The 27,405-nt window shown below is 37.4% G+C and overlaps 1 protein-coding gene and 1 long non-coding RNA gene across 6 annotated transcripts in view; one reads left to right on the top strand and one right to left on the bottom strand.

The window, feature by feature from the left end:
• Positions 1-27,405, bottom strand: part of LOC309661089 — a 155,293-nt gene that overhangs the window by 12,638 nt on the left and 115,250 nt on the right. For both annotated transcript variants that reach the window (XR_014263851.1, XR_014263852.1), the window contains exon 3: positions 14,239-14,396. This is a non-coding gene — a long non-coding RNA (uncharacterized lncRNA). The remainder of the gene's footprint in view (positions 1-14,238; positions 14,397-27,405) is intronic.
• EMCN (endomucin) overlaps positions 1-27,405 on the top strand; it is a 96,946-nt gene that overhangs the window by 44,232 nt on the left and 25,309 nt on the right. For 3 of the 4 annotated variants that reach the window (XR_014263845.1, XM_082462366.1, XM_082462367.1), the window contains exons 4-5: positions 4,748-4,858; positions 19,118-19,156. Coding sequence is in view for 3 of the 4 variants with exons in the window: in XM_082462366.1 (XP_082318492.1) it covers positions 4,748-4,858; positions 19,118-19,156 (150 nt within the window). In the remaining variant the exon portion in view is untranslated. The remainder of the gene's footprint in view (positions 1-4,747; positions 4,859-19,117; positions 19,157-27,405) is intronic. The other variant, XM_082462368.1, reaches the window with a different exon arrangement.

Raw genomic sequence — 27,405 nt, 5'->3', positions numbered from 1 at the left:
TCAGACAATGTCTGATTTTAGGACCCTCATTATTAATGCAATTAGTTGTTGTCTAAAATTGTTTGTAATTAGCAGAAACGTTTCCTCATAAAATCTTTTGCGAAAGTCCAAAATGTGAATATATCAGACAAATAGAAGTTGAACCGCCCAGTTTGAAGCAGTGTGGTTGTATGTGCAGGGCGGACTGCTAGCCATTTCTCTCTCTTACCACCAAGCCTGTGAGGCTTCCCTACTGAACCCTTAGGGCTTTAGTAGTACAGTTACAATTTACTGAAATAAGTCATTATTCTGTTTAGCTAAATTCTATTCATAGTAAAATAAGTAATGAATGTGTTCTACAACTGGAAAACAAACAAAGCAATTCTTTTTCACCCCCCACCTAAGCTGGGAATAACCTCATCTGTAATTGTTAATTACAGTTTTCCAAAGGGGCAGCTCAAATGTTTGAGAAGCTTTTAATGTCCCCATAAGCACTGTTGCTGATTTTTCATATGTTAGAACTTATGGGTAAATAGGATCAATTGATATGAGAAAATAAAGAAGAAGCTCCTACCAATATTTTCTCTGGCTCCAAGAAACACTGTTAAAATAGATTTTAAGGAAATAGAAAGTCAACATCTATTTGTTAGTGGAGTCTCTAAGAAAGAACGAAGGGATTAAAAAATTACTACATTGCTCCGAGGTCACCAAATACCTCAACCCACTTGATTTGGGGGATATATAATGCAAAAAGCCACTCTAAATACAGATATAAGTTTATTCATGACCTAGGATCAGTCCCAAGTTCCTATATGAGCTTACCTTGGTAAATTGGGTTAGAGGATTGATAGATCTGGAGACACCTAAACACCTTATTAGGCCAGGCCTAAACAGCAGGGAGCTCTCAGTAGTCTGCTCTGGCCTACTTTCCTGGGGTCATACTACATGGTGCTTGATGGTTTTGCAAGAGGTAGGACATTGCTAAACACACAGTTCCAAGGGACCCTCAATGCCTACCTTAATTTACCCTCTAAATAATATGGAAAAGAAAAAGGAAATTTAAATCTATATAGAAATAAAACTTTCCCCTCTTCTTGTCTCCCACTGAAAGCTATAGTCCTACTTTATGTACATTCCTTCACCAGCACCATTTTGTGCTTCTCCAGAATCTTTGGGGACACCGGGATAGTCTGGTTGCATGATCTGAGCTCCTCTTCCTCAGGAGTGAGTACTGGAGGGAACGACGTCTTAGTTCTCTTTGAATTGTTCAGGTATCTGGCTGACATTCCTTCACATCTTTTTCCCTTTTAACTTATTTACATTCTGAGGTATTCCTTTTCACTCCAGTGGAGGCGTTCAGAAGAATCTGAGCAAAACCTCAAGAGGCTTCTTTTCCATTCTTTGCCACTGCTTTGACACATCTTCCTAGGATCATTGGTATAAACATTTAGGCCCTTCACAGTCTTTCTATGGGCTCTTTAATATTACCTCAGAAGTCACTTAAATGAATCAGGATATTAATTAATTTTACCCCAGACTACCCTCATTGTTATGGGTACATAATTTCTATGAAGCACTAGCCCATAAAATGATCCCTGAAAATGGAACTACCTGGGCAAGTGTTTTAGAAAATACTACCCTCCGAGGCTTTTACAATGCACAATAACATCTGTAAAAATTCTCAGTAATCCTAACACAAAGACATTCATTTGATGTTTTTTCAGAATCTATGCAGCTCCAAATCATTTGACTATAAAAGTGTTTTTTAACATAAACAAAATAACATACCAAAGTACTAGTATTCTATAGTATATGTTTTGGTAAATGTTGACTTCAAAATCTATGCAGCTCCAAATAATTTGACTATAAAAGTTTTTTTATAGTCAAAATCTATGCAGCTCCAAATAATTTGACTATAAAAGTGTTTTGTAACATAAACAAAGTGACATACCAAAGTACTAGTATTCTATAGCATATGTTTTAGTAAATGTTGATTTTGTCAAAAAGTCACTTATCCCATATTCTATTTCTGAAGACAAAGTGACCACACAAGGAGCTTTTGTTATGTATATTGGACAAAACAATACTGTCAGTCAAATTATGTAACTTCAAAGGAATAAAACTGCTTAATCCCTTTGGCTGCGCAATTTAACTCCATAAATCCTCCCTTTCAAGTCAGTCTGTTGTAAACACACCTTAAATTCCTAATATAATTAATGTTCACATTTGTTGCTTACTTCCAAAAATTTAATCTCTCAAAACATACAACATGAATCTCACATTGAAAATACCAAGACAAATTATAAAACAGCCCATATTCCTCACATTCATTCTGCTTAGTTCTAGCCAACGGTTCTAACTTAGGGCTCTGTTTGGAGTCAAAGTCTCTTCTCTGCATTTACACTCTGGTATTGATGAGACTTTCTCCAGCATCTCTTGTGTTTGATTCTTTATTCCAAGTTAAATATGGTTTAAAAATTCCTCATATTTTGTCTTTCATGCATTCCACCTGTATCAAATTCTAAGGCTTAACATAAATTTCAAAAACACAAGCCCTAAAGGTAAAGCCACTATTATCTTGATGCTGTGATTTAAATTAGTATTGCTCAAGCAAAATAATGTTTATCAAATCTGATACATATATTATTACCTAGACTTACAGTGTGAGTCACACCTGTAGACCACAGCTGATATATAGTGTTTTCTGGGGGAAAATGGCCAGACAGAAAAACTGAAAGAGAGCAAACCGTATAAGTTTAAAGAACAGCTTTGAGATTGGTTTCCTTTTGCTCTGAGGTGTCAATCACTTCTTGGCAGAAGTCCAGAATCTACTACCTGTGAACCTGAAGTGCAATTGGGAACATTTTCCCAAGAAGATGTTAATATAAGACTATGATTCTCATATTTTAATAAATGTAGGTTACCCATTTTCTTTTCTTCTGAGATTAGGATTTGAAATATTTAGTACACCAGTAAAATTTGAAAGTTTATGCCTGTGGCAGCATTAGTCTCCACATTTTTCATTCTATTCACTTTTTTCATTCAATACATCTTTCATTCTATTCTATTTTCATAGTCCACCAGGGATATTTCTAAATATTTGGATCACTTTCAAAACATTCCTGTCTCCTTCCATGGCCTAATTGACATGTGTAATTGACAACCTGTCCTGAATTGAGTGTGGGCTCTAATTCTATTCTCATCTGTGAAGTATATTCCACATTAATAATAAGCAACTCTCTAAATAAAATTTTTGGGATTGTACCCCCAGCTACTCCATTATTCTCCTTTTCTCTTTGTATTTTCGTAAACTGGCAGCTCCTCACATCTTCCTTAGCTATACATTCTATTTTTTCCCATCACCAAGACTGTTGAGTCTGCTTTATATGAGGGAATTCTTTAGGCCATCAGGATAGCTTTTTCATGGTTTCCAGTTTTAGCTCAGCAGAAGAATTCTTCTCTGAAGATTTCTGAAGAAGAACTCCTGTTCTGGTGTTTTCAAAGCATATGTTCTTGGAGTTCCAGTGAGAAGCAAGATCTTTATCCCCACGTTCCTCCGTCCTCAAGTGTTGAGTTTCTGTACCTTTCCCACTTCCATACTATTACAAAGATCAATTTCTGCTTTCCTTATATAATAAGACATTTCTTTTCTTCCTCAAATATTTCCCTCTCAATTTATTACTTCAAGATTCCTCTGAAGTTGGTGACCATTTTCACTCATACTTTCTTATATGCAATGTTAATCCTATAGCCTATATTCAAATTTATTCACTTTCTTTAGCATACCAATTTCTAAAGGCTTTTTGCCTGAAGACATATTTACCCACTGTCTATGAGGTCTTCCTGCAAACTCTAAACTTCTCCAGCATGAATCTCTCAAGTGCACTAAGAATTTGCATTACACTATAGATGCTTATTGCCATAGAATGAAAGCTGATTGGCACTTCTGGAAGGCACCAGTAGTTCAGGCTTCCAGACCTCTTTGTGATAGGAGTCTATTAAACTGTCTTCTCCCCATCTCCAGCCAACATTGTATCTAGCTAACACTAAGTGTGCACTAACCAGCATGCCTATCTTTACTAACTCAGTGTTCCCCATGATAGACTTTGAAAAGACTGAAGGTCATCAATCATTTTGTTTTATAATATTTTTGCAAATATAGATTATTTAAAGTAATCTTATTCCAATGCTATTTTTGAAAACTCAGCTTATTTTTTCTTTGTTGCTGAATTTCCTTTTTGCCCCCCAAAAATGAACTAAATATAATTAAAAGTTTATTCTGTTTTCTTGTTATCTCTCTCCTCCCTGCTATTCCACCTACCTGAAAATTCTCTCCTAGATAGCATGGGAATCATACTACCACTTTCAACTACTACTACTGCCTTACCACCCCCTTTCTAGGGTAGCTGAGCAACTAAGTTTTACATCAGAAAGGTTTGGCTCTCTGTGACTGTGGGAAAATTATATAACTTTTCAGAATCACGTAAAATTATGATCATAATTACTACTTAATTCATAGAATTACTGTTATGATCAAGTGAAGTAACCTATATCAGACATGTAGGAGAGTCTAATGTCCCTCCACTTTTAAAAATGTAGTTAACTGATTCACCAAAAGACAGACATCAAAACACTGGATTTCTATATCTTGATCAGAAGACTTTAACTAATCTTCAAGTTGTAACTGGATGTTTATATTAATACTAATGATATGATCTAGTGATTGTTTACACCCCTGATGACTACTCATTCTTTTTTACATAATTAGGATCTACAGCCAAAGGTGTCATGAAGACTGAGTTCATCACTACAAGAGAAACAGTGACAAGTCTTCCACTTCCAAATGCTATTTCAACATTACAAAGTTCCCAATCCAAGAGTAAGTACAACAATTTGTGCTGAAATGTTAAACTAGTATTTTGGATAGAACTAAACTCAGAATGTTTTCCAGCCCACAGCTACCAAAGAACAATGCCTTACTTATATTCTCTCTTAGTCTCTACCAAATGGGACGACCATTTAGCGACTTTGCTTTGTACAGTGATACTCTATCCCTCCATAGCCACAAATGAGTGGATGCCAAGGAGGATCAGTCCAAGCCTGAGCAATAATCTATGATATCACCTGGCACAAAAAGGTGAGCTTGGCCAAAAAATTAGACAACTTTGATGAAATGGAAAAATTCTTAGAAACAAATTGCTAAAACTGCCTCAAGAAGATAGGATGACTGAAAAGACCTAAAGCAATTTAAGATTCTGCATTAGAAATTTAAAATGGGCCCATGGAGAAAACTCCAAGCAGGATGGCATCAAGTGTGAATTCTATCAAAACATTCACAAAAGAAGTAATACTAATTCTTCCCAAACTCTTTCATGATGTAGAGGAAACATCGCACAGATAATTATCTGAGACCAGTATTACCCTAACACCAAAGATAGAAAAGAATGAAAAGAAAACACAAATAAAGAAAGCTACAGACCAATATCCATCATGAACACAGATACAGATATCCTTAATAAAATATTAGAAAAAAATCTGTAACATATGAAAAGTGATATAAAGCATGAACAAATGGAATTTATCCAGGAATGCAAGGTTGGTTTAATATATGAAAATCAAGTAATGTAATACACCATATTAGTAGACTCAGTAAATGCAGAAAAAGCATTTGACGAAATATAACACCCACTCATATTTAAAACTCAATTAAATATAAATAAAATGGAACTTCCTCAAACTGGTAAAGGATATCTATGTAAAACATACAGCAAACATCATACTTAAGAGTGAAAGACTTAATACTTTCCTCTTAAGATCTGGAACAAATCAAAGATTCCACTCTCACCAATTCTATTCAAAATTATAACTAGAGGTTCTAGACAGTGCAATAAGCTGATAGATAGGTAGATAGATAGATAGAAAGGGACAGATAGAATCATTCATCCAGACTGGAGAGGAGGAAATAAATGTGTTTCTCTCAGTAGCCTGCATCATTATCTATGTAGAAAACCCAAAGATTTTACAATAAAGCTACTAGAACTAATAAAGAGTATTCTATACCAGAGGATACAAGATATGCACAAATAAATCATATTTCTTTATGTTAGCAATGGCAATCCAAAAAATAAGGAAATAATTCCATTCGTAATAGCATCAGAACGAATAAAGTATTTAAGAGTAAATTTAACAATAGAAATGCAAGATTTGTACACTGAACTATAAAACACTTCTGTGAGAAATTAAATATCTAGATGGAAATTTCTGAGTTGGTGAACATGTGAAGATTTGAGGAGAGTGGTGCACTAAGAGAGGACATGGAAGCTCCACGTCCTTTCTCCATACCTTGCCCTGTGCATCTCTTCCATCTGGCTGTCCCTGAGTTATAGCCTTTTATCATAAGCCAGTGATCTAATGAGGTAACGGAGTGAATTATCAAGAAAGATTTGTCCCCATCAGTAGGGCTAGTGAGTACCAGCATTAACAACTGGGCATATCTGATTCCTTGCCCTGTGTTCTTTTCTTTATTGCATGCTGCCACCTCCCTGGGTTTTTTGTCTTAAAAGGCAGATAGTCAGGCTTCCCTAGTAGCGCAGTGGTTGAGAATCTGCCTGCCAATGCAGGGGACACGGGTTCGAGCCCTGGTCTGGGAAGATCCCACATGCCGCGGAGCAACTGGGCCCGTGAGCCACAACTACTGAGCCTGCGCGACTGGAGCCTGTGCTTCACAACAAGAGAGGCCGCGAGAGTGAGAGGCCCGCGCACTGCGATGAAGAGTGGCCCCCGCTCGCCGCAAATAGAGAAAGCCCTCGCACAGAAACTTAGACCCACCACAGCCAAAAATAAACAAATAAATTAATTTAAAAAAAATGCAGGGCTTCCCTGGTGGCGCAGTGGTTGAGAGTCTGCCTGCCGATGCGGGGGACGCGGGTTCGAGCCCTGGTCTGGGAGGATCCCACATGCTGCGGAGCGACTGGGCCCGTGAGCCACAACTGCTGAGCCTGCGCGTCTGGAGCCTGTGCTCCGCAACAAGAGAGGCCGCGACAGTGAGAGGCGATGAAGAGTGGCCCCCGCTCGCCGCAACTGGAGAAAGCCCTTGCACAGAAACGAAGACCCAACGCAGCCATAAATAAATAAATAAATAAAATTAAAAAAAAAAATTAAAAAAAAAATAAAAAAAGAAAAATAAAAAAAGAAAATAAAAATGCAGGTAGTCATATGAGTATAACTGAACTAAGTAAGACTAGTCAGTGGTACCTGGCACATCACCTGGAGGGGCTCTAGTGGGTGTCTGGGACCCTAAAAAGGGCACATCATGGGGTCAGTTTCCAGGCAAGAGGAGCAAAAGAACTAAGGGACCCCCAAAGCCAAAGCAGAGCTGAGCCTATTCTGATCACATGCTCTGGACATTCACAATGTGGAGCCTGGTATCAGAGCACATCTGGGAGATGTGGCAGGTGTGAGCCAGCAGGCCAGACACAGCAGAGCAGGGAGGGAAAGGCAATTTATGCCTTTTTAATGTAATGCACACACAATTTAAATAATACATTTATTTTAGTATTATGTGAAAAGACCACTTGTTAGTTTTAGTGATTCAGACAAGCCCACTAAGGATCAAAAAAGAAAATTATTCATTAGTACAATTACATCTGGTACTTGAGCAAAGAAATCAGATTTTAAAACATTACTGCCGGTGGGAAAGTGCTAGTGAGATGCAAAAATGACATCATTTTGATTCTGACTTTAGCCACACAAAGCCATTTCAAGGGTTCACAAGAAATATGGAATCGCAGGGGAAAGAAAAGTAGAATGTGAGTGTGTTGCTGCTGTATGTTTAAAAATTTTTAAAAGCCAGTGATGAATGTTTTGAACATTTGCTTCCTTAGGTTTTATACTGTAATAATCTACCATCAATTTTCATAAAAAATATAATTGTTTCTAAGTATATAACCATCAACAAAGACAGAAATAGAAAAATTAAATGCAAACAGAAACACTTTACCTAACCATATATAAAATTGTTAAAAAAGCACAAAAAAAGAAACAAAAAGAATCCAAGTACTTTAAACAACATACTCTTTTTTTTTAAATTAATTAATTAATTAATTAATTAATTAATTAATTATTTATGGCTGTATTGGGTCTTCATTTCTGTGCGAGGGCTTTCTCTAGTTGCGGCAAGCGGGGGCCACTCTTCATCGCGGTGCGCGGGCCTCTCACTATCGTGGCCTCTCTTGTTGCGGAGCACAGGCTCCAGACGCGCAGGCTCAGTAATTGTGGCTCACGGGCCCAGTTGCTCCGCGGCATGTGGGATCTTCCCAGACCAGGGCTCGAACCCGTGTCCCCTGCATTGGCAGGCAGATTCTCAACCACTGCGCCACCAGGGAAGCCCTAAACAACATACTCTTAACTGCGCACCCTCCTCAGTAGAACAGATAGAGAGGGGGAGAGAAAAGAAAAAGACTGCAAAGAAATCCTGAAATTCACTTGATGAGTTTGTTTTATTGAAATGAATATAGCAAATCTAAATACTTGGTACTACAAGATTGAAAAAACATATAGATGTGTTCTCAATGCGAAAAGGGGAGATACAAATACAGAATGGGGGAAGGAAAAAAACACTGCATTATCATATTGAAACTGAAGGCATCAGCATAACCTCACGATTAAAATTCAAATACGTATTTAACATTGCAAAGAATAAATAAATAAACAAACAAACATTACATGTTTGTGGATTGGAAGACTTGATATTTTAAGACGGTGGTTGTTTCCAAGTTGATCAATAATTGATAAAATAGTCAGTGTAATCCCTATTAGAATACCAGCAGGTTTTCTGCATAGAAATTGATAAGCTAATCCTAAAATATATATGGAAATGAAAAGGACCTTGAATAGTCAAAACACTTTTGAAAAAGAACAACAAGATTGGAAGACTCGAACACAGTCAATTTCAAAACTTACTCTAAAGCTATAGTAATCAAAACAGGGTGTGGTTAATGTGTTAAGAATAGCATGATTCATAATAGTCAAACACTGAAAATAATCCAAATGTCCATTAACTGGCGAAATAGAATATCTCATTGGAGTTTCCATTTGGAATGCATCTGTAATATTCCAAAACATGAGATATCCGTATAATAGAATACTATTCCGCAATTTAAAGGAACAAAATACTGATACATTCTGTAATAGCATGAATCTGAAAAACATCATACAGTGAAAGAAGTCTTTCTCAAAATGCAACGTATATGATTCCATTTCTGTGGAATATCCAGAAAGGATATTTTCATAGGGACAGAAAGCAGGTAAGTGGCTGCCTGCACCTGGAGATGGGCCTGGGGATTGACTGCAGAAAGGCCCAAGGAAGTTTTTTGTGTTGAAGAAAAGGTTCTATAACTGTAGTATAGTGATGGTCACACAACTCTATAAATTTACTAAATATTATTGGGTTGTGTACTTAAAATGAGTGCATTAAGTGTTGAGTTTCCAAATAAAGATTTGTTTGAAAACAAAAAGAAAGAGAATGTTGATCTAGGCCAATAAAATTCCCTTCTGGGTAATCTGAACTAGAAAACCCAAACAAACCAGAAAGTCAGGGGAACTGTAGTAGCAAGGTTTTATTAGAGTGAGTCTGAGACAGCCACGGTGATTGGTGTGCATGCCTGCGGCATAAGGAAGCGGGTATTATGAGTAAGCAGAGTTGGTAGAAGAAGAATGGAGAGAGACTATGTGGGGAAATGGAGAGACCCCACGAGCAAGATTAAGTTGTTCAGGAGAGACAGAGAGAGTAGCAGGACCGAGAGATCCCCTGGTTCCTGACAGTTTTCCAGGTCCAGTCCACACGTGTCTTCACAACAAGGACTTCCCTTATTCTGGCCTCTGTGACCGGAAGTAATCTGTACTTTTAGTCAAACTACCCTGAGTAGAAAAGCTAGCAATCTTCTGTAAGAGCCTTATCAGATCCCGTTCATTATAAACACTGGATGTACTGTTGGCATACCCATAGTCCTTAAGAACAAGCAGCTACAGGTGACTCACAGTCTCCAAGTCTCTTCTTGGGAGACCTCCAAGGTAGAATGACACAGCAAGTGGGGACTGTGGACGCCCAAGGCCCACTGTTGTCTAGAAACACATCGAGAACCTCCATTTCCCCCTTTTTTTATTGTAATCATCTTAGGCACGACATAAAAAAGGTTATCTAGAAAAAGTCGAATTTCACACCATAATTGCAAACTAATAATTTTATTTAATTAGTCACCACATAAAGGAACTTAAAGAGGAGGGTCATTTTTCCTTCATAAGAAGAACATTTTTTTGTGGTAGTGTTTTGGGCTCTGATGAGTAGAACCTATTTTGTAGGCAGTATATGTCTGAAAAGTACCTTTGGCAAACCAAAGCCTCATCCATCTCATAATATGACTGCCCCCAAGACAAACAAGAATAAAAGTGAATACGCATCTGCAAAATGTGCAGCAGTTGAAGATTAAACTCAAATAATTTGTACTTTGCACTGACACCCACCCAGGCAGTGCCTGATGTGGAAAATGTCATTCAAGGACCATGGTTTATTAAAATTAGCACTTAGACAGAAGTCTGTGGTCAATCCCATGCGCCACTTTAGATTCCTAATTCTGCCTTGATTCATGCAATAAAATGCCCTCTGCATCTCAGTTCTGGAGACTCCTGTATTTATTTGGCTTCTAAACACAGTCTGAAGTGGCTTTCTTCCAAGTAGTTTAAAAAATACACCCACAAAGCCATTTCTTGAAAAATGAAACACCCTGGAAAGCAAGGTAATGAAAGAAGGGTACTTACTGCTGCCCTTTGCATTTGCCATTTGATTAACCAGTTCTATACTAAGTCCTTTAGAAATGTTGTTATAAAACTCATTCTTTGGGCAGCCATCCCCCCTAGATCTCTCTCGTTCCTCAAGGTGCTTCCTGCTAAGCATGGACTCCACTTGATATAATGAGTTTGCACACGTTTCCATCGGCGCCTGATGAGACCAGGAGTCTGCCCAGATTCCTGGTTAGCGGGGCAATGCTCCCTTTCCATCTCCACCCCTCACACACACAAACATTCAAAATTAGTGGAGCCAAGACAGAGAAACAGAAGGAGAACAAAACAACCTATAGGCAGGGGAAGGTTGAACACCTCTTAAACATATGGGCAGTGGGTCCTCGGAGAGTGACTATCAGATAAAGGCACTGTGGGTACATTATCTCAAATGCAGGCTTGATTTAGAGTAGAGAAGAGTTATCGAGGTCTGTTGCTTTACTCCCTAGAAAGGTGGAATGTAGATCAAAAAAGCATGTCCTCGGGGCTTCCCTGGTGGCGCAGTGGTTGAGAATCTGCCTGCCAATGCAGGGGACACGGGTTCGAGCCCTGGTCTGGGAGGATCCCACATGCCGCGGAGCAACTAGGCCCGTGAGCCACAACTACTGAGCCTGCGCGTCTGGAGCCTGTGCTCCGCAACGAGAGGCCGCGATAGTGAGAGGCCCGCACACTGCGATGAAGAGTGGCCCCCGCTTGCCGCAACTAGAGAAAGCCCTCGCACAGAAACGAAGACCCAACACAGCCAAAATTAATTAAATAATTAATTAATTAATTTAAAAAAAAAAAAAGTCTCCCTTGCCCAGTTAGTTTGAGGAAGCTCCCAGAGAAGGCTCTGATTAGGTTGGCAAAAAAAGAAAAAGCATGTTCTCAAAACATTTCTAATCGTTTCCCATTCTCTTAAAGTTGTGTGTATTTCTCCTTTTTTATTCTTTTATTCTGCCTGTAGAAGACACATTTCTAGAATACTAGGATTTTTAAGATAGAAATCCTCATTAATTCAGTGATCTGACTTTATAAAGAAACGAGGGCCCTCTGGATTAATTAGTAAATTAATTTATTCACTAAAAATCTTTTGGAGAGCATCGGTGACCTGACATGCCCCCTAGCTTCTGGAAATTGCCAGTAATTCTCTGCATTTCTTGGCTTATAGATACATCCCTCTAATCTCTGCCTCTGTCTTCACATTGTCTTTTTCCCTGTGTGTCTACATACGGCCTTCCCCTCTGTGTCTCCTCTTCTGTCTGTGCCTTCTTTTTTTATAAAGACACTTTCTTGGGATTTTGGGCCCACCCCAATCTGGAATGATTTCATCTCAAGATCCATAATTACACTGGCAAAGATCCTTTTTCTAATAAGGCTGTATTCACTGGTTCTAGGTACACATATCTTTCCAAGGAAGTCAGGGGGAGGGGGATGTCACCATTGAACCCACTCCAGACCGTGTCCTGAATTTACCCTTGTTACGCCTAGATTTCAACATCCATGCATTTGCCATTGTCTGTTGGCAGGGCTACCGCACTGGGCACTGAGGAGTGATTCAAAGAAATGTCAGTCACAGGAGTCCCCATCCTCTAGTATCTAAACTGTGGGAAAATTGGACGTAAAACTCTGTTGTAAAATTACAAATCTTCTCCTCTTCCTGAGTTCCCTGTTTCTGCCAGTGGCTTAAAAACGTGGCATCCTCTCTGACTCTTTTTATTTCCTTTGCATACCTGATGGTTTCTGAAGAGAGAAGAGAAAAGTAAAAGGAAGATGGAGGGGAGAAAGCAAAATAGATGCTTTTCTTGCTGGAAACTTAGTCATTCAGATATCTATAACCAGATTTGAAAGCAGGTATAGTTCACACTGTAAGAGATTGACAGGGAAGGAGAGACCATTGCCCTTTCTCCCTTTGGTGGATTTTGTCTTAGCTGAGGAGATAATGTGGAATAAGATTATAGGTAGAAGACAAATTGAGATGGGCAAACGCCAGGACATAACTCTACTAAGGCAAGTGCGTGGATAAAAATACTTCTCAGGCTTTTGCCACTTAGAGCTTCTGCTACCACAGCATATACAATATTACAGACTTGAAATCTGAAGGGAAAAATCTGACTTTTGTTAAGTAAAAATGAGTAACATTTATAAGTAATCAGTAGGTTATTTAGTCAGAGTTAATAACATTTATATGTAACAAATAGTTTATCATATATGTTTCCTTTTTGCATAATTTATCCTAGTTCAGTATGGAGTTTGTTTAACACAAAAATCATATATAATTGTATAGTAATCAAGTAGCCACTTCAGATATACTACTGGTTGAACATGAGAATGGCCTCTGCCCAAGCCTGTGCTTTTCAAGGCACCACACCCTTCCTAAAATAATAAAAAAAAGGGCTCTACAATCATGCCAAGAGGAAGTTAGCTTATTGGTTACAAACAATGATTCTGAAATCAGATAGCTTAGGTTCAAATAAGAGCACAACCATTTATTTGGACTGTGGCCTTTGGTAAGCTCCTTAACTTCTCTGTGCCTCAGTTTCCTCATCTGTAAAGTAGTTGTAATAAGACTACACCCTTACAGGATTCATGTGAAGATTAAAAGAGGTAAAAATATATAAAGCTTAAAACAGTGTCTGGAAAGTAAATAATACATTTTAGCTATTGTTTTATTAATGATAATCCTTATAAAAGCCAGGCAAAGTCGGTATTTATGATACCAGTTTCACAAATAAGAAAACAGGTTCAGAAAGACTAAATGACTTGGCCAAGGTTAAATTAAAAGATGAAATTCAAACCCTGTTTTTCTCGCCTCAAATCCCATAAAAGTCACTATACCACACTTGTTCTCATTACAACTGTTTTACATAAGGTATCTAAAGGAATTAGAAAACAACTAGCTTTTAATTGGGTGCATCATATGCTTGACAAGTAGGAGTTCACTCAATATGAGAGATTGACGGACTGATAGGCTGGCTGAATATGAACCTGTGATTCTCACCAGGGTGGTTCTCTCGCTGTTGCCAGATTTATTGCTGACTGTGGTATTTGTTCATCCTGCGGTCCTCATCTGTATGGTCCTTCTTTCATCCCCTTGTCTTTCCTCCAATTGCTTATTCAAATTCTACACAACTATCAAGAGCCTCTGCAAGATACTACCTCAGTGTTTCCCACAACTTAATGAGTGTTGCCAGATATGCGTACCATCTGCACTATTATTTATTTAGTACTTTCTTTCAATTGATGCACTTTTTATTCTTAAATTTGTTTGAAAAGTAAATCATCATAAATGAAAAACCAGTTTGACTGGGCATAAACAGAAGCTAGAAAGTCACTATGATGTAAGCAAAATAAAACAAAATTCTAGCTAGATTTTGTTGCTTGCCAAAGGCTCTGAGTTTGAGGCCTGCTTGTCCTTGTTTAAGAAATAAATCAAATACTTACCTGGAAAGGGAGATACCAGGATCATGAAGGTGGTTTTCCCCCATCGAGGCTTATCCATAGCACCCTGGATGTGCTGTGCTGACCCCTGTGATTTCCCCAAATGTGGAAAACTCCACTGAATAATTTGTGATTGTCGGGGACTGCATTTGTACTTCCTGCTGTGGGGTGAAAAAAAAATGATAAGCACATGCTACGTATTAATGACATATTTGCATCAAATTGAAATTTTGAAACTTCGTCATTGAAATAAACAAAAAAGCTGAAAAGAAAATAACTTTCTCATTTAGTGTTTCAATCTTATTTAATGCCACTTTCCAGTACTGCCTCATAGAATCTCTCTTACAATGCTGTGCATCTCATGCTTTGGAAAACACTAATTTACCTGATCACCTATCCTCATTAGTTCTCTTGTGAATGTCACCATTTATCTATGACATTTATTTGGGAACTTAATTACAACGTTTCTTACATGATATTTAATTAGTTTGTATCATTTCATGTGGGCCGATAAAGGAGGAATACTCAGGATAACAAGGTCTTAGTCACAAGTCACAGTTTAGCCAAACCAGAACTCATCTCATGTACAGTGACTCAGTCAATGCTTTGTTTGGAAGGTGGGGGGTGGGGATGGAAATAAGAAGGAAAATTTGAATTGGTCATAGTAAATTATTTTTAAGCAAATCAGAAAAGAATTATATATGGGAATGGCTGTATATATTTTTTCTCCTGGGCCTGTTAATGATAAATCATGTTCTGTGTGTAATTATATACAGCTATATATAGCTGTAAATATAATGGCCTTCATAAGATAAGAATATTTAGCAAAGTTACTTGTTGTATTATTGCTTATTATTTCTGTTTTAAAAGCTGATAGTTTAAGCAAAGTTTAGCTTTGGATTAAATTGTGGATTAAAGTTTAGCATTTCAAAGTTCATTTGCATTTCATAAGACTTCAGTTTCATATTAGAGACAAACTCAACCAAGAGATTTTAAGTTGCCAACCACCCTGATTAAGGATTTGGTTTTTACTAAACATCTAAGTTTGAGACTAGGTTACACACTTATATGCTATTTGACTTCACCTACTTCCTTTTCTTAAAAACACATTTGCGTTATGAAATTTATAAATTAAAAAAGGACAAGAATAATACTTTAGCCATATTCCATAGCATTCCTCTCTATTAAGATTTTATATCCACAGAAATGAATCCAAATTTGAAAATAGTATGCCATATGAAAACACTTTATTATCTTCAGAATAATACATCCTTGATTTTAGTATAAAAAGGTATATATATTCCAGTATTGATTAAATATTTAAGATTTACAGAATTTTGTCCTCAGAATAATAATATATTCATTCATATATGAAAGTCTGGACCTCTTAAGACTCAATAAAAGGATTTTGATTTTTTTAAAAAATATATTTATTTTATCTTTGGCTGTGTTGGGTCTTTGTTGCTGTGCGCGGGTTTTCTCTAGTTGCAGTGAGCGGGGGCTACTCTTCATTGCTGGGCGTGGGCTTCTCATTGCGGTGGCTTCTCTGGTTGCGGAGCACCGGTTCTAGGCGCGTGGGCTTCAGTAGTTGTGGCTCGCAGGCTCTAGAGCGCAGGCTCAGTAGTTGTGGTGCACCGGCTTAGTTACTCCGCAGCATGTGGGATATTCCTAGACCAGGGCTTGAACCCGTGTCCCCTGCATTGGCAGGCGGATTCTTAACCACTGCGCCACCAGGGAAGCCCGGATTTTGAATTGTTATATGTTATTTTTTTAATATTCAGCTACATCTTTAAGGCATAGTTATTTTTCTTTTGTGTAATATGTCCCTCTAAAATCATTATGCATTTTTTAAACATCTTTATTGGAGTATAATTGCTTTACAATGGTGTGTTAGTTTCTGCTTTATAACAAAGTGAATCAGCTGTACATATACATATATCCCCATATCTCCTCCCTCTTGCGTCTCCCTCCCATCCTCCCTATCCCACCCCTCTAGGTGGTCACAAAGCACTGAGCTGATCTCCCTGTGCTATGCGGCTGCTTCTCACCAGCTATCTATTTTACATTTGGTAGTGTATATATGTCCATGCCACTCTCTCACTTGGTCCCAGCTTACCATTCCCCCTCCCTGTGTCCCCAAGTCCATTTTCTCATTATGCATTTTTGAAGGATGAAAAAAATGCAAAAAAGGATAGTCAGAAGGTTTTGTCTGATATGAGTTTAAAAATTTTTCATTCTCTGTAAAGTCTATCAGCAAGAAGGTTATGACCTGATATTAAAAGCAGGAGGAACAAAAGGTTTTGATTTCATTTGTATTCTAATCCTCTGGCAGCTGATAAATATTTTAACTGCAACTTTCAAATACAACATTACGCCATGTTCAAGAGTATTTTAACTAGTTATCAAAAGTAGGAATTAATTACATAAGCTTTCCACTCAGAACAGTTTAGTGGAAGGAAAAGCTGTCTCTTTGAGTAAAAGAGAATGGACCGTAGAACCAACAGACCTGAATTATAATCATGGTCCTCCCTTTGAGAAAGCAGTTTCACTGCTTTCAACTAATATTTGCAGATCTGCAACATGGAAATAATAACGTCTTTCTTGTAGACATCAGCAATTAATATATGGAACTGATCATAAGAGTTGCTTGAAAAATAGTAGCTATAATTATCCAAGCAGGAATATTAAGTAAGACATTCATTTTCTCTTAAAACTTAAATTCAAAGAGGTAGAATTAGTTTTATTATTATTACTTTCTATTGTCCTTCGTTCATTCCTTATATTTTTACCAGAGACCTGGTAGTAGGCTCTGCGATTACGGCTCTGAGTAAAACAAGAAATCTTTGTCTTCCTGGAGTTACATTCTAACTGACAACAAACATATTTTTAAAAAAATCAATGTCCCTGGAGTGATAAAAGTACTGTTGAGCAGATGAGTCAGAGTGGTGGGCTAGCGTGGAGGGAAATGAGGTATACAACGTTAGATAAGGTGGCTGGAGAAGACTTCTCTGAGTGGTGAAACCTGAGCAGAATCCTGAAGGGTGGGAAGGAGCCAGTGTAGGCCTGAGAGGGCAACACTGAGGCTAGAGAAGAGCAAGCAGGGACACCTGAGGCAGGAGGAGCCCTGGCACGTTGATCTACCACAGAGATGCCCAGCAGGGCGAAACAGCTGGAGTGAATTGAGGAGCAAGACAGGAGCCATGTCCTATGAAGAATTGCCAGCTGTAGTGAGGAGAAGAATAAGGCGCCCTTGGAGCAGCCAAATTCAAATTTCAAAAGCTATTTCTAGGTGGCTATTGCAGGTACTAAGGGGACAGATATAGGTGCTAGAGGAACAGTATTCGATTGAATGGTGAGGCATATTTGGAATATATTTTGAAGCTAGAGCTGATGGGGTGAGAAAAAGAAGTGAATAAGAAAGGCCACTAGTTTTTGGCTTGTGCACCTGGGAGACAATTGTACCATGGTTTGATCTAAGATGGTGAGGGGGGAGGTGGGTTTGAGGATACTAGTCAAGAGTTATGAATGGTTAAAGAAGATGTGGTATATAGATACAATGGAATATTACTCAGCCATAAAAAAGAATGAAATAATGCCATTTGCAGCAACATGGATGGACCTAGAGATTATCATGCTAAGTGAAGTAAGTGTGACAGGGAAAGTCTAATATTATACTATTGCTTATATGTGGAATCTAAAACAAAAAGATACAGATGAACTTATTTACAAAACACGAATAGACCCACAGACATAGAGAACAAACTTATGGCTACCAAAGGGGAAGTGAGGGAGATAAATTAGGAGTTTGGGATTAACATATACATATTACTGTATGTAAAATAGGTAACCAACAGGGACTTACTATATAGCACAGAGAATTATACTCAATATTTTGTAATAACATATAAGGGGAAAAAATCTGAAAAAGAATAAAAAGAATATATATATATATATATAAGATATATATATATATATATATATATATATAAACTGAATTACTATCACTGTGCTGTACACCTGATATTAACACAACATTATAAATCAACTATACTTCAATAAAAAAGAGTTCTGTTTCAGGCATGTTAAATTTGAGATGCTGGTGAGACAGTCAAGTGAAAATACAAAGTAAGCAAGTGAATATTTTTAAACTATCATTATTGGGCTTCTATTTGTTTCAATTTTTTTCTATATTTTTTCATTTGGCAAATCTTGGTTCATGGTGCCAACACTCCAAGTTGTTGAAGTGATCTTTGATTATAATTCTCTCAGGTAATTTTATTTGTAGAAGCTCTTCTGAACTATATTTACTTTAGAGGAATTCCCTAAGTTTCAGAGGAATCTGTATGAACCATTCTGAATCTTCCTCAGGTCAGGAGGTGCACAATATCTTAGTAGGAATAGGACACATGGCAGTGCCACTCATGAAGTACCTGCCAAAGTTTCTGTAGTTGTCTGGGTTATCTAGGCGTATTCAAGATGTGGGGTTGTACTCGGTGCTCCAAAAGAGGATTCAGCAAAATACAGCTCACAGGCCAATCCAGACCCACACCTGTTTTTGTAAATAAAGTTTAATGGGAATACAGCCACACATATTCTTTAGGTATTCTGTATAGCTGCATTCCCACTACAATGGCGAAGCTGAATAGTCACTAGAGACTTATGACCCACAAAGCTTAAAATACTATTTGGCCCTTTAAGAAAAAGTTGGCTGACCCCTGCTCTGAGGTTTCTTCTAATCAGGAAGCCTCTTGATTTTATGATTTGATGAAAGTAAATCAGAAATGAGCTAAGATCTATATCCATTTACCACCTGGAACAATTGTGAGAGTACATTTGATATTCAACATTTAATTTTAGCAATTTTCTTTTCTTTCCTCTAAAGCCGAGATTCAGAGTTCAATCAAAGCCACAGAAACACCAGGTAAGTTAATTTTCTTTCTCTGAAAATATTCCTGGGTAAAATCCCAAGAAAGAGACAAAGTAGATCAATCGGTCTGAGGACAGGGTGAAATAGTACAAAGGAAAACATTACATGGCAACTAAAATATTTAGGAAACCTTGTGTTAAAAAAATGCAGTCCCAGAGAATACACAATGATGTGCCTCAGTGCTCTGGGGCTGGGATGAGTGGAACCAGTTCTGGTAAATGCATAAAGCCTGTGGAATTTTCCTCTGCTCAGAACCTACTGTTCCTGGTCTGTTTCTGTGGTCAGCTTGCCCTCTCTCAGAAGTACAGAGTGTGTGTTTGCTGTCTTTTCTACTTTCTAACAAAGCCTGGTCCTGGCATCTGAAGAGATGATGTTATAACCCACAGTTAACACCCTAAAATGTTATCACTTCAAGAAGTGCTCATGCTTTGCCATCCTTAGTTTTAAACTGAATAAATTCTGGATGATGGAGCAACAGAAATTGAAAAAGATTACTGGGCAGAGGAAAATGATAATGTTGAATCTTCCTGTTGTTTTGAAATTATAATTGTTTGGGGGATTTTTATCTTCCTACATCCTACCTGGTACTTATATAAATGACAAATCTCTTAGGTTCTCAATAATAACCACCTTTGGTATATATAAAATGAGAAATACATGAAATAAACTTGTAAGATCATGTAACTCTTTTAAAAATTGGAAAAATAAAGCCATGGAAATTATGATTGACTCTGATAACATTTTCACAGCAAATGTCCTAAATAATCATCATAGTCTACCTTCAAAGAATTAGAAATGGAAATCATTATGCTTTTAACTTTTCATTATTTATCTTCTACATAATACATCAAATGAATAAAGAAGTTATTTTTATACTGTTAACTCTCTCTATTTCACCTTATCGCCATATTTTTTATTCTTATTTCCATCTACATAGTCTAGAAATGCAACAGAAAAAACATTGGGAAAAACAAAGCAAAACAAAGCATAAAAATAGTACATCCAGGCAAAGAGGGTAGCTTTACGTTGGCTGATGCTTTGCACTGTTCTGGAGAAGTCCTGTCCCCCCCCCGCTTCATGGATTGGTTATCAAGGAGAAGTTACAGATGAAAGACAATTGGGAAGCTGACAAAGTGTCAGCTCGTTTTAAGGGGAGACTGAAGCATCCTTTATTTTGTTTAAAATAATGGTATTTACACAATGCCAACTTTAACTATAATTGATTTTTAAATGTAATAAAAAGCCCATTTAGACTTTAATTTTGAATTACGGAAACTAATTCTCCTAAAACAAATAATAGACAAACCATTGATTTGAATAGCAGACTAGAAAGAAATGAGGCTGATTCTATCAGCTGTAGAAAAGTCAGTCTCAAACTTCAGATGTATGTTTTGGCTAAAGACTAAATCCAGATACACTCAAAAAAATTCACATATATTCACTCATATGATCAAGGAGAGGCATCTTCCTTAAAATAATTAGCATTTCTCTTTTAGGTAAAGTTGAGGTAGACTTCTTGCCCACAGAATTATTAGTACTGCTTCCTTCCATAAATATGAGCTAAATATACATTTAATCTTTGACTAGAACATACTGAGTTCTCATGTTTGATATTTTCTTTCAGATTATGCATCTGACTTTAATTTCCTTGAAAAATTATGTTTTTACCACTCTCTTCAAAAACTATGTTTAAGGATCTAGAAATTGTTGATTGTTTTATGTAGGATCTTTTATTGGAATTCAGGATAAGTAAGGCAACTATATATAAAATGTGAATTATAAGCAATTATACATAGATATGACATTCAATTTTACATAATAAAGATAAAAGAAAGATAGTCATAGTTAGATGGAAATGATCAATCAAAGTCAGAAGACATGTCCATTCGTTCCATTCAACAGAGCAAAGGTAGTATGAATGGACAACTGAGTTTAACAATGCTAAGCATGAGGAATTCATGCCCAATATCTAAAGCATGGGGGAAAGTCAAACTTCACCTGACCACTGTAACATACCTGGTGAGACTCCAAATTTTGTATAATCCCCTGCCAAATATACAGGATGGTATATTCAACCAATCACCACTAACTGAGGCATTCAATAAATATTTGTTCTGTTCCATCACACATAACACTAGCTAAGAGTTTGAGTGTTACATGGAGCCTGCCATTAAGGGTTACTAAAGACCGGTCAATATTATAAATAACTATAATGACTCCAGCAGTCATGTAGGTATAAAGTGATGTGTCATAGATGAGCCTCAGATAAACTTATGTTAAGATCAGAGGAGGAAGAGATTTTTTATCCTTTAGCTGTTGTTGTGGTATACATTGGGTGGGAAAGAGCAGTTTAAGAAAGATGAGGAAGAGGTTCATGAAAAAAGCGACCTTCTAGCTGCCAGATTTTTCTACCTACTCATTTTTTTAGCTCTGAATTCAGAGCTAATGAGGAGATAGAAAGACCCACTAAAAAGTGATGAAAGACTGTTTATTCCCCAGAGATATATGCAGCCATCATGTGGCCATTACAACAATTTAAAGCAATGATGGAATTCACTTTTCTTTAGCCTTATCATTTTCTCACAGACAGGCAGAGCTAATAACTTGTCCTTGAAAATGAACCTCTTGATTTCTTTGATAAGAGACCTCAGCTCCAGAGAAAAATGGAACAATATGCCTCAGAGTATTGGGAAAAGAATAAACCATCTGCCCTTAACTTTCTGAAAATACAACTATATTTGTCAGGGTTTTCCAGAGAAACAGAACAAAATATATATATATATATATATATATATACACATATATATATATATATATATATATATATATATGTATTTGTATATATGCATGGAAATCTCTAAAGAGATTGATTATGAAGAATTGGCTCATGCATTACAGAGTCTGAGAAGTCCTAAGATCTCAGTTGGCAAACTAGAGGGCTGGAAAGATAGGAGAATGGATGGTATAGTTCTAGGCTCAGTCCAAAGGGCTGAGGACCAGGAGAGCAAATGGTGTAAGTTCCGATTTGAAAGCTGGCAAGCTCAACACACAAGAAGAGCCAATATCTCAGTTCAAAGGCAAGGAAACACTGATATCCCAGCTCAAGGCAATCCGACAGAAAGAGTTCTTCTTACTCCAGGGAGCCTTTCTGTTCTATACAGACCTTCAACTGATTGGATAAGAGCCACCCTAATGGAGGGTAATCTATTTCACTCAGTCTACTGATCTGAATGTTAATCTCATCCAAAAAACACATTCACAGGCACACCCAGAATAATGCTTGACCAAATATCTGAGAACCCCATGGCCAAGTCTAGTTGACACATAAAACCAATCACCACAACAACATTCTCATAGTCACCAGCGCAGCTTGTGAAAGTTCTCATTGTACCCATCTTCTTTACTTTCTCAACTGTGTTTCAGGACCTCAGTTGCATTGTAGACATTAATTTTGATGGAAAATCAGAAGCCAGTACAGACAAAAGTCCCATCAAAACTGACTACTGGCCTTTGGAAAAGAGGATGCTGTGTCTTGGTTCATTCATTATGCTTGACATCTTACGTAATGCCTGGGATTGGTTACTCATCTCTCGGAATTTATATCATGTGAAGCATGAATTATTTTTATACAGAGGATTACTTACCTGAATGTTCGAACTTTGAATGACAGAATCTTAATACTATTGTTCAGGTAGAACGCACTCAAACTATTAATATACCCATAGCGAAGTGATATCCAGAGTTGTTTTTATTAATTTGGAAATTTTATGCTGTTTGAAAATTAGTTGAGAATAAAACAACTCAGTTATAGAATGCAAAATATATAAATATTTATGTGATAGGGTCTGGCATAAACTTCCACTTAGGAAATTGTATGAATCTATAAATCTAGGTATGGCTATGTGAGTTCTCCTCTAGTTCAGGGATCTGATAACTGAGAAGTGCTCGACCCTGTTCTTGTGGCTCTCTAGTCTACACTGAAAGGTCATAAAAACTCACAGTCTCAACTGATTAGCTAGCCAACACTCACTTTAAGAACCGACACATTTCAATGATATTGCTAAGGGTGTGAGCTCTTCCAATGAGCTCTACAATGTGCTTTATTTAATACACTAGGAATAATTCTGTCTGCTTGTGTGTATATGCAGAGTCTGGTTTGGCCTACTGAAGGAAGGAGGTGTTTAGTTTGCCTTGGTAGGAAGAATACCTTCTCGATTGGAGCCGAAATTGAAATAGATAATATTTCATGTAACAAAAATAAGAGGCATGCACTTATAACTCATTCCGACTGAGGAGCAGCTTAGGCAGCACAGAATTGTGGTTGACAGAACAGAGTCTAGAGTTTGCATTCAAACCCCAGCTCTGTGTGACTTTGGGCAAATTACTTAAACTCTCTGGGCTTCAGTTTCCACTTTATGAAATGAAAATATTATTAATACAATAGTGAGTGTAAAACACTTAGAACAATGCCTGGCACATAGTGTCCCATGACTTGAAAATAAAGTCCTTTTTAATATTTTCATGTCCATGTTTTGGATCGCTTACGCTCACATTCTCAGAAAGCATATGGCACAGGAAGAGTTACATATTGAAAAGCTTCTCAGTGTTTTCAGGTCGTACTATCCAAATTGTGAATTTAAGGTAAGATGATGTATATATTTTGGGAGGGAGATGAGAACATTCTAAAACTTTCAGAATGCTGAGAAAAAAATTTCGCTGGTCTCATTGATAATGATGCCATTAACAAGTAAGATGAACTCAACTCACTTGAAATCTGTTGGTTGCATGGCATAATGGAAAGGAAACCGATAGGGTTTTGAGTCATACTTGGCTTATGTCTTACTTAGCCCTTCTACTTATTGTCAGACATGTTACCTTATCTCTCTGAGCCACAGTATCTCTCATCTTTAAAGCACATAATAAAAATGTTTAAGAATAAGGTGAGTTAGCACATATGGAAGTAATTAGCACAGTGCCCCATTCATTCTTTGTGCACTGTATATAATTTTCTGGAAGTTAATAACTATTTATATTAAATCACAAAAGAAAAATATGCCCTCCTTCTTCAACATATATTTCTACAGAGTTACCTAAAGTGAACAAATCTCTAATCACAGTTATTACTGGGTTAGAGGATGCTATTACTTCTGGTTAGTTATGCTGATGGCCCAAAGCAAAGTGAAAGAACTTTGAGATAAAAATTGTTTTTGCATAGCTTGAAGTGTACAGCTAGGTCAGAAAGGTCAGGTCTGATGAGAGCAGAAATTAATTTTTATCACGTGAAGGCAGAAAAGTTTCCTTTTGTCATTTTGCCCATTACGTAGATGGGGGGATCCCGTTAAAAGCGAAAATGCACACTAGCTATGACAAAATCTGAATTGAAAGGAACCCTGACAAGAATCTAAATCTTAAAGCTAGAAGAGACCTCAGGGATCATACCAGCATATTCCCCTCCCAAAACAGAGAATGGGACCAACCATCCTCATAGCATTTATTGACTGGACCGCTGATGTGCCACTTACTTATATAATAGATCATTTTCCACTCTGATAATGAAAGCCTAGAGTAAACCATGCTCCCTTTCCCTGAGTGTCAGCATGCTCAGAATCAATTCTTATGGCCAACACCAGCAACCGTATTGATGCTTGGTATTAACTCTTAGGAGGAGCTTATTTGTTTCTTCCATTTTCCTTTGTTCTGATTTCTCATTTTTATTTCATTCATCTTATGGCCTATATCATTGCTTAAGCACCTCTAATTCTTTCTGTTAAGAATTAATTTATAAGTAAAATTCAATTAACAATAACATGGTATCTCTTATTTTAATCCCTGACATACTGTTTAGTTTTTTTTCACATCTGTCAACTTTGTGCTGTTCACCTTCCCTGTGAGAGCTCCTTAAATGAAATAACTATCTCATGTACTCTGTTGTATTTCCTTCAGCATCTACTGTTGGACCCAGAGTAGGTGTCTATTTTTTTCTATTACTTCAGAATGAATGAAAAAAATTAATGAGAATGATTTTAAATAAGTACCCATCCTAATATTAAGGCAAAAAAGGAAAACACATGAATTCACTTCCTCCTCAACAGTAGTCACGTCTGCTGCCAAAAAATTTGTTTGTCCATTCAGCAAAATTTACGGTCGCTACTTGTACACACTGCTCTAGCGTTTGGGAAATATCAGTGAGCAAAATAAAGATTCTTGCCCTCGAGGATCTTATATTCTAGTGTAAGTATAGACAAACTATAATCAATACATGTATTAATTAACCAAATTGTAAACCAAGGTGGGAGGTGATAAGTGCTATGAGAAAGAGAAGATGTAGAACAGTGTAGAAGGAAGGGATTACGAGTGCTGGAGAGGTGGGGACCATTTTCAGTATTGAAAAAGTGGTCAAGATAAGTCATAAAAAAGGTTTGAGAAAATACAAGGAGGAAGTGAGCCACCTAATACATGGGGGAAGAGCATCTAAACAGAGCTACAGCTTGAGGAGAGGACTGGTGTGTTAAAGAAACAGGGCAGGGAGAAAGGCAGGGGATATACCAGGCAGATTACCTAAGATTTGGTGGGCTATTTCAAGGACTGTGACTTTTTCTGTAAGTGGAATGGAAAAACACTGGGGATTTTGAACAGAGGGGTGACATGATCTGACTCATGTTTTATAAGTATAACTCTGATTGCTGAGGAGAGACTGTCAAATGAAGCAAGATTATCTTTTGCAAATTTTCGAGGAGAGAAATGATGGTAGCTTGGACCAGGGTAGTCATAGGGTCATAGGGTGGCATGAAATCTCCAAATTCTGAATATATTTTGGAGGTGGAGCCTATAGATATTCTTGATGACTGCCTTTGGAATAGTATAGAAAAAGATGAATCAAAAATAACTCTGAGGCTTTTGGCCTGAGCAATTGGAAGGAATATCTGCCATCGGCTAAGATAGAAAGGCTGCAGATAGAGCAGAAATTCAAGTTTGGACATGCTGAGTTTCAGATTTTTATTATTTGCCATTATTATGAATCTGAAATTTAGGAAAGAGGTCTAGGCTGGAAGTATAAATTAGGAGATCATTTGCACTGATATTCTATTTAAACCTTGAAATTGACTGAAATCACCAATGAAATTAGTGTAGTTAGAGATGAGGACGAAGGACTACATTCTGGGGCCCTCCAAGACTGAGTCAGAAAGAAGAGATGAAACCAGCCAAGGAGACTGAGAAGAATAAGACTTAAGGTAGGAGAAAAACCAGCAGTGTGTGCTCTACTGGAGCCACGTGAAGAAAATGTGTTAAGGAGGAGTGAATGAGTTATTGTGACAAATGCTGGAAAGTTCTTTTTAAAAGTGAGACATGAATCCATCAATTTGCAGTTAGAGATCAGTTCCAATTATTTATAAATAATGAAAAAAATGAATAAGCATTCCATTCAATTGAATTTAGCCCCTCAGACACATATCAGATGCACACATATCAAAAAGAAGTATAGGAAACATGGTGAAATGAAAATAGAACACACAGTTTTATTTTCTTTCTCACACTAGAATATTTTATCCTCTACTGCCTCTCACACTTTTTCTCCTGTTAATATCTGTGTATGATATGCTTTCCTTTAAGGAAGGTTTGAGAAGGCCATCAGGGACTCCTCCAGCTCAAGTCCCTCCTCAGAGAAACCCCTGGTTCCCAGGAGCAGACCTGCTTTCATATCCTTGCCAGGCTCAATCACTGGCTGGGAGCAGCCCGCAGGAGGTATGGCATCAGCACAAACACAGTGATGGAATTCAGAGAGCAGGTGGGGAACCTCGGTCAATTACACTGTAGTTCACCTTCCATGAGGTGCATTCTCATAACCACCAGAGGTACCCTGGGACATCAATAAGGTCTTCTGTCTTTAAAACTTCCAATGATTTATCTAGTAATTGGTTTACAGCAAGAGCCAAATGTGTTCCACGGTCAGATGGCAATAGGGTAAATTTGTTTTTTGTTTTTTTTAATTTTTTACTTTATATTGGAGTATAGCCAATTAACAATGTTGTGATAGTTTCAGGTGCACAGCAAAGGGACTCAGCCATACATATGCATGTATCCATTCTCCCCAAACTCCCCTCCCATCCAGGCTGCCACATAACATTGAGCAGAGTTCCCTGTGCCATAGAGTAGGCCCTTGTTGGTTATCCATTTTAAATATAGCAGTGTGTACATGTCGATCCCAAACTCCCTGACTATCCCTTCCCCCCATTTTCCCCCCG

Source organism: Balaenoptera physalus, assembly GCF_965194825.1.
Source record: "Balaenoptera physalus genome assembly, chromosome: 5".
In the NCBI taxonomy this organism is placed as follows: Eukaryota; Metazoa; Chordata; class Mammalia; order Artiodactyla; family Balaenopteridae; genus Balaenoptera; species Balaenoptera physalus.
This window is presented reverse-complemented; position numbering and strand designations above follow the sequence as displayed.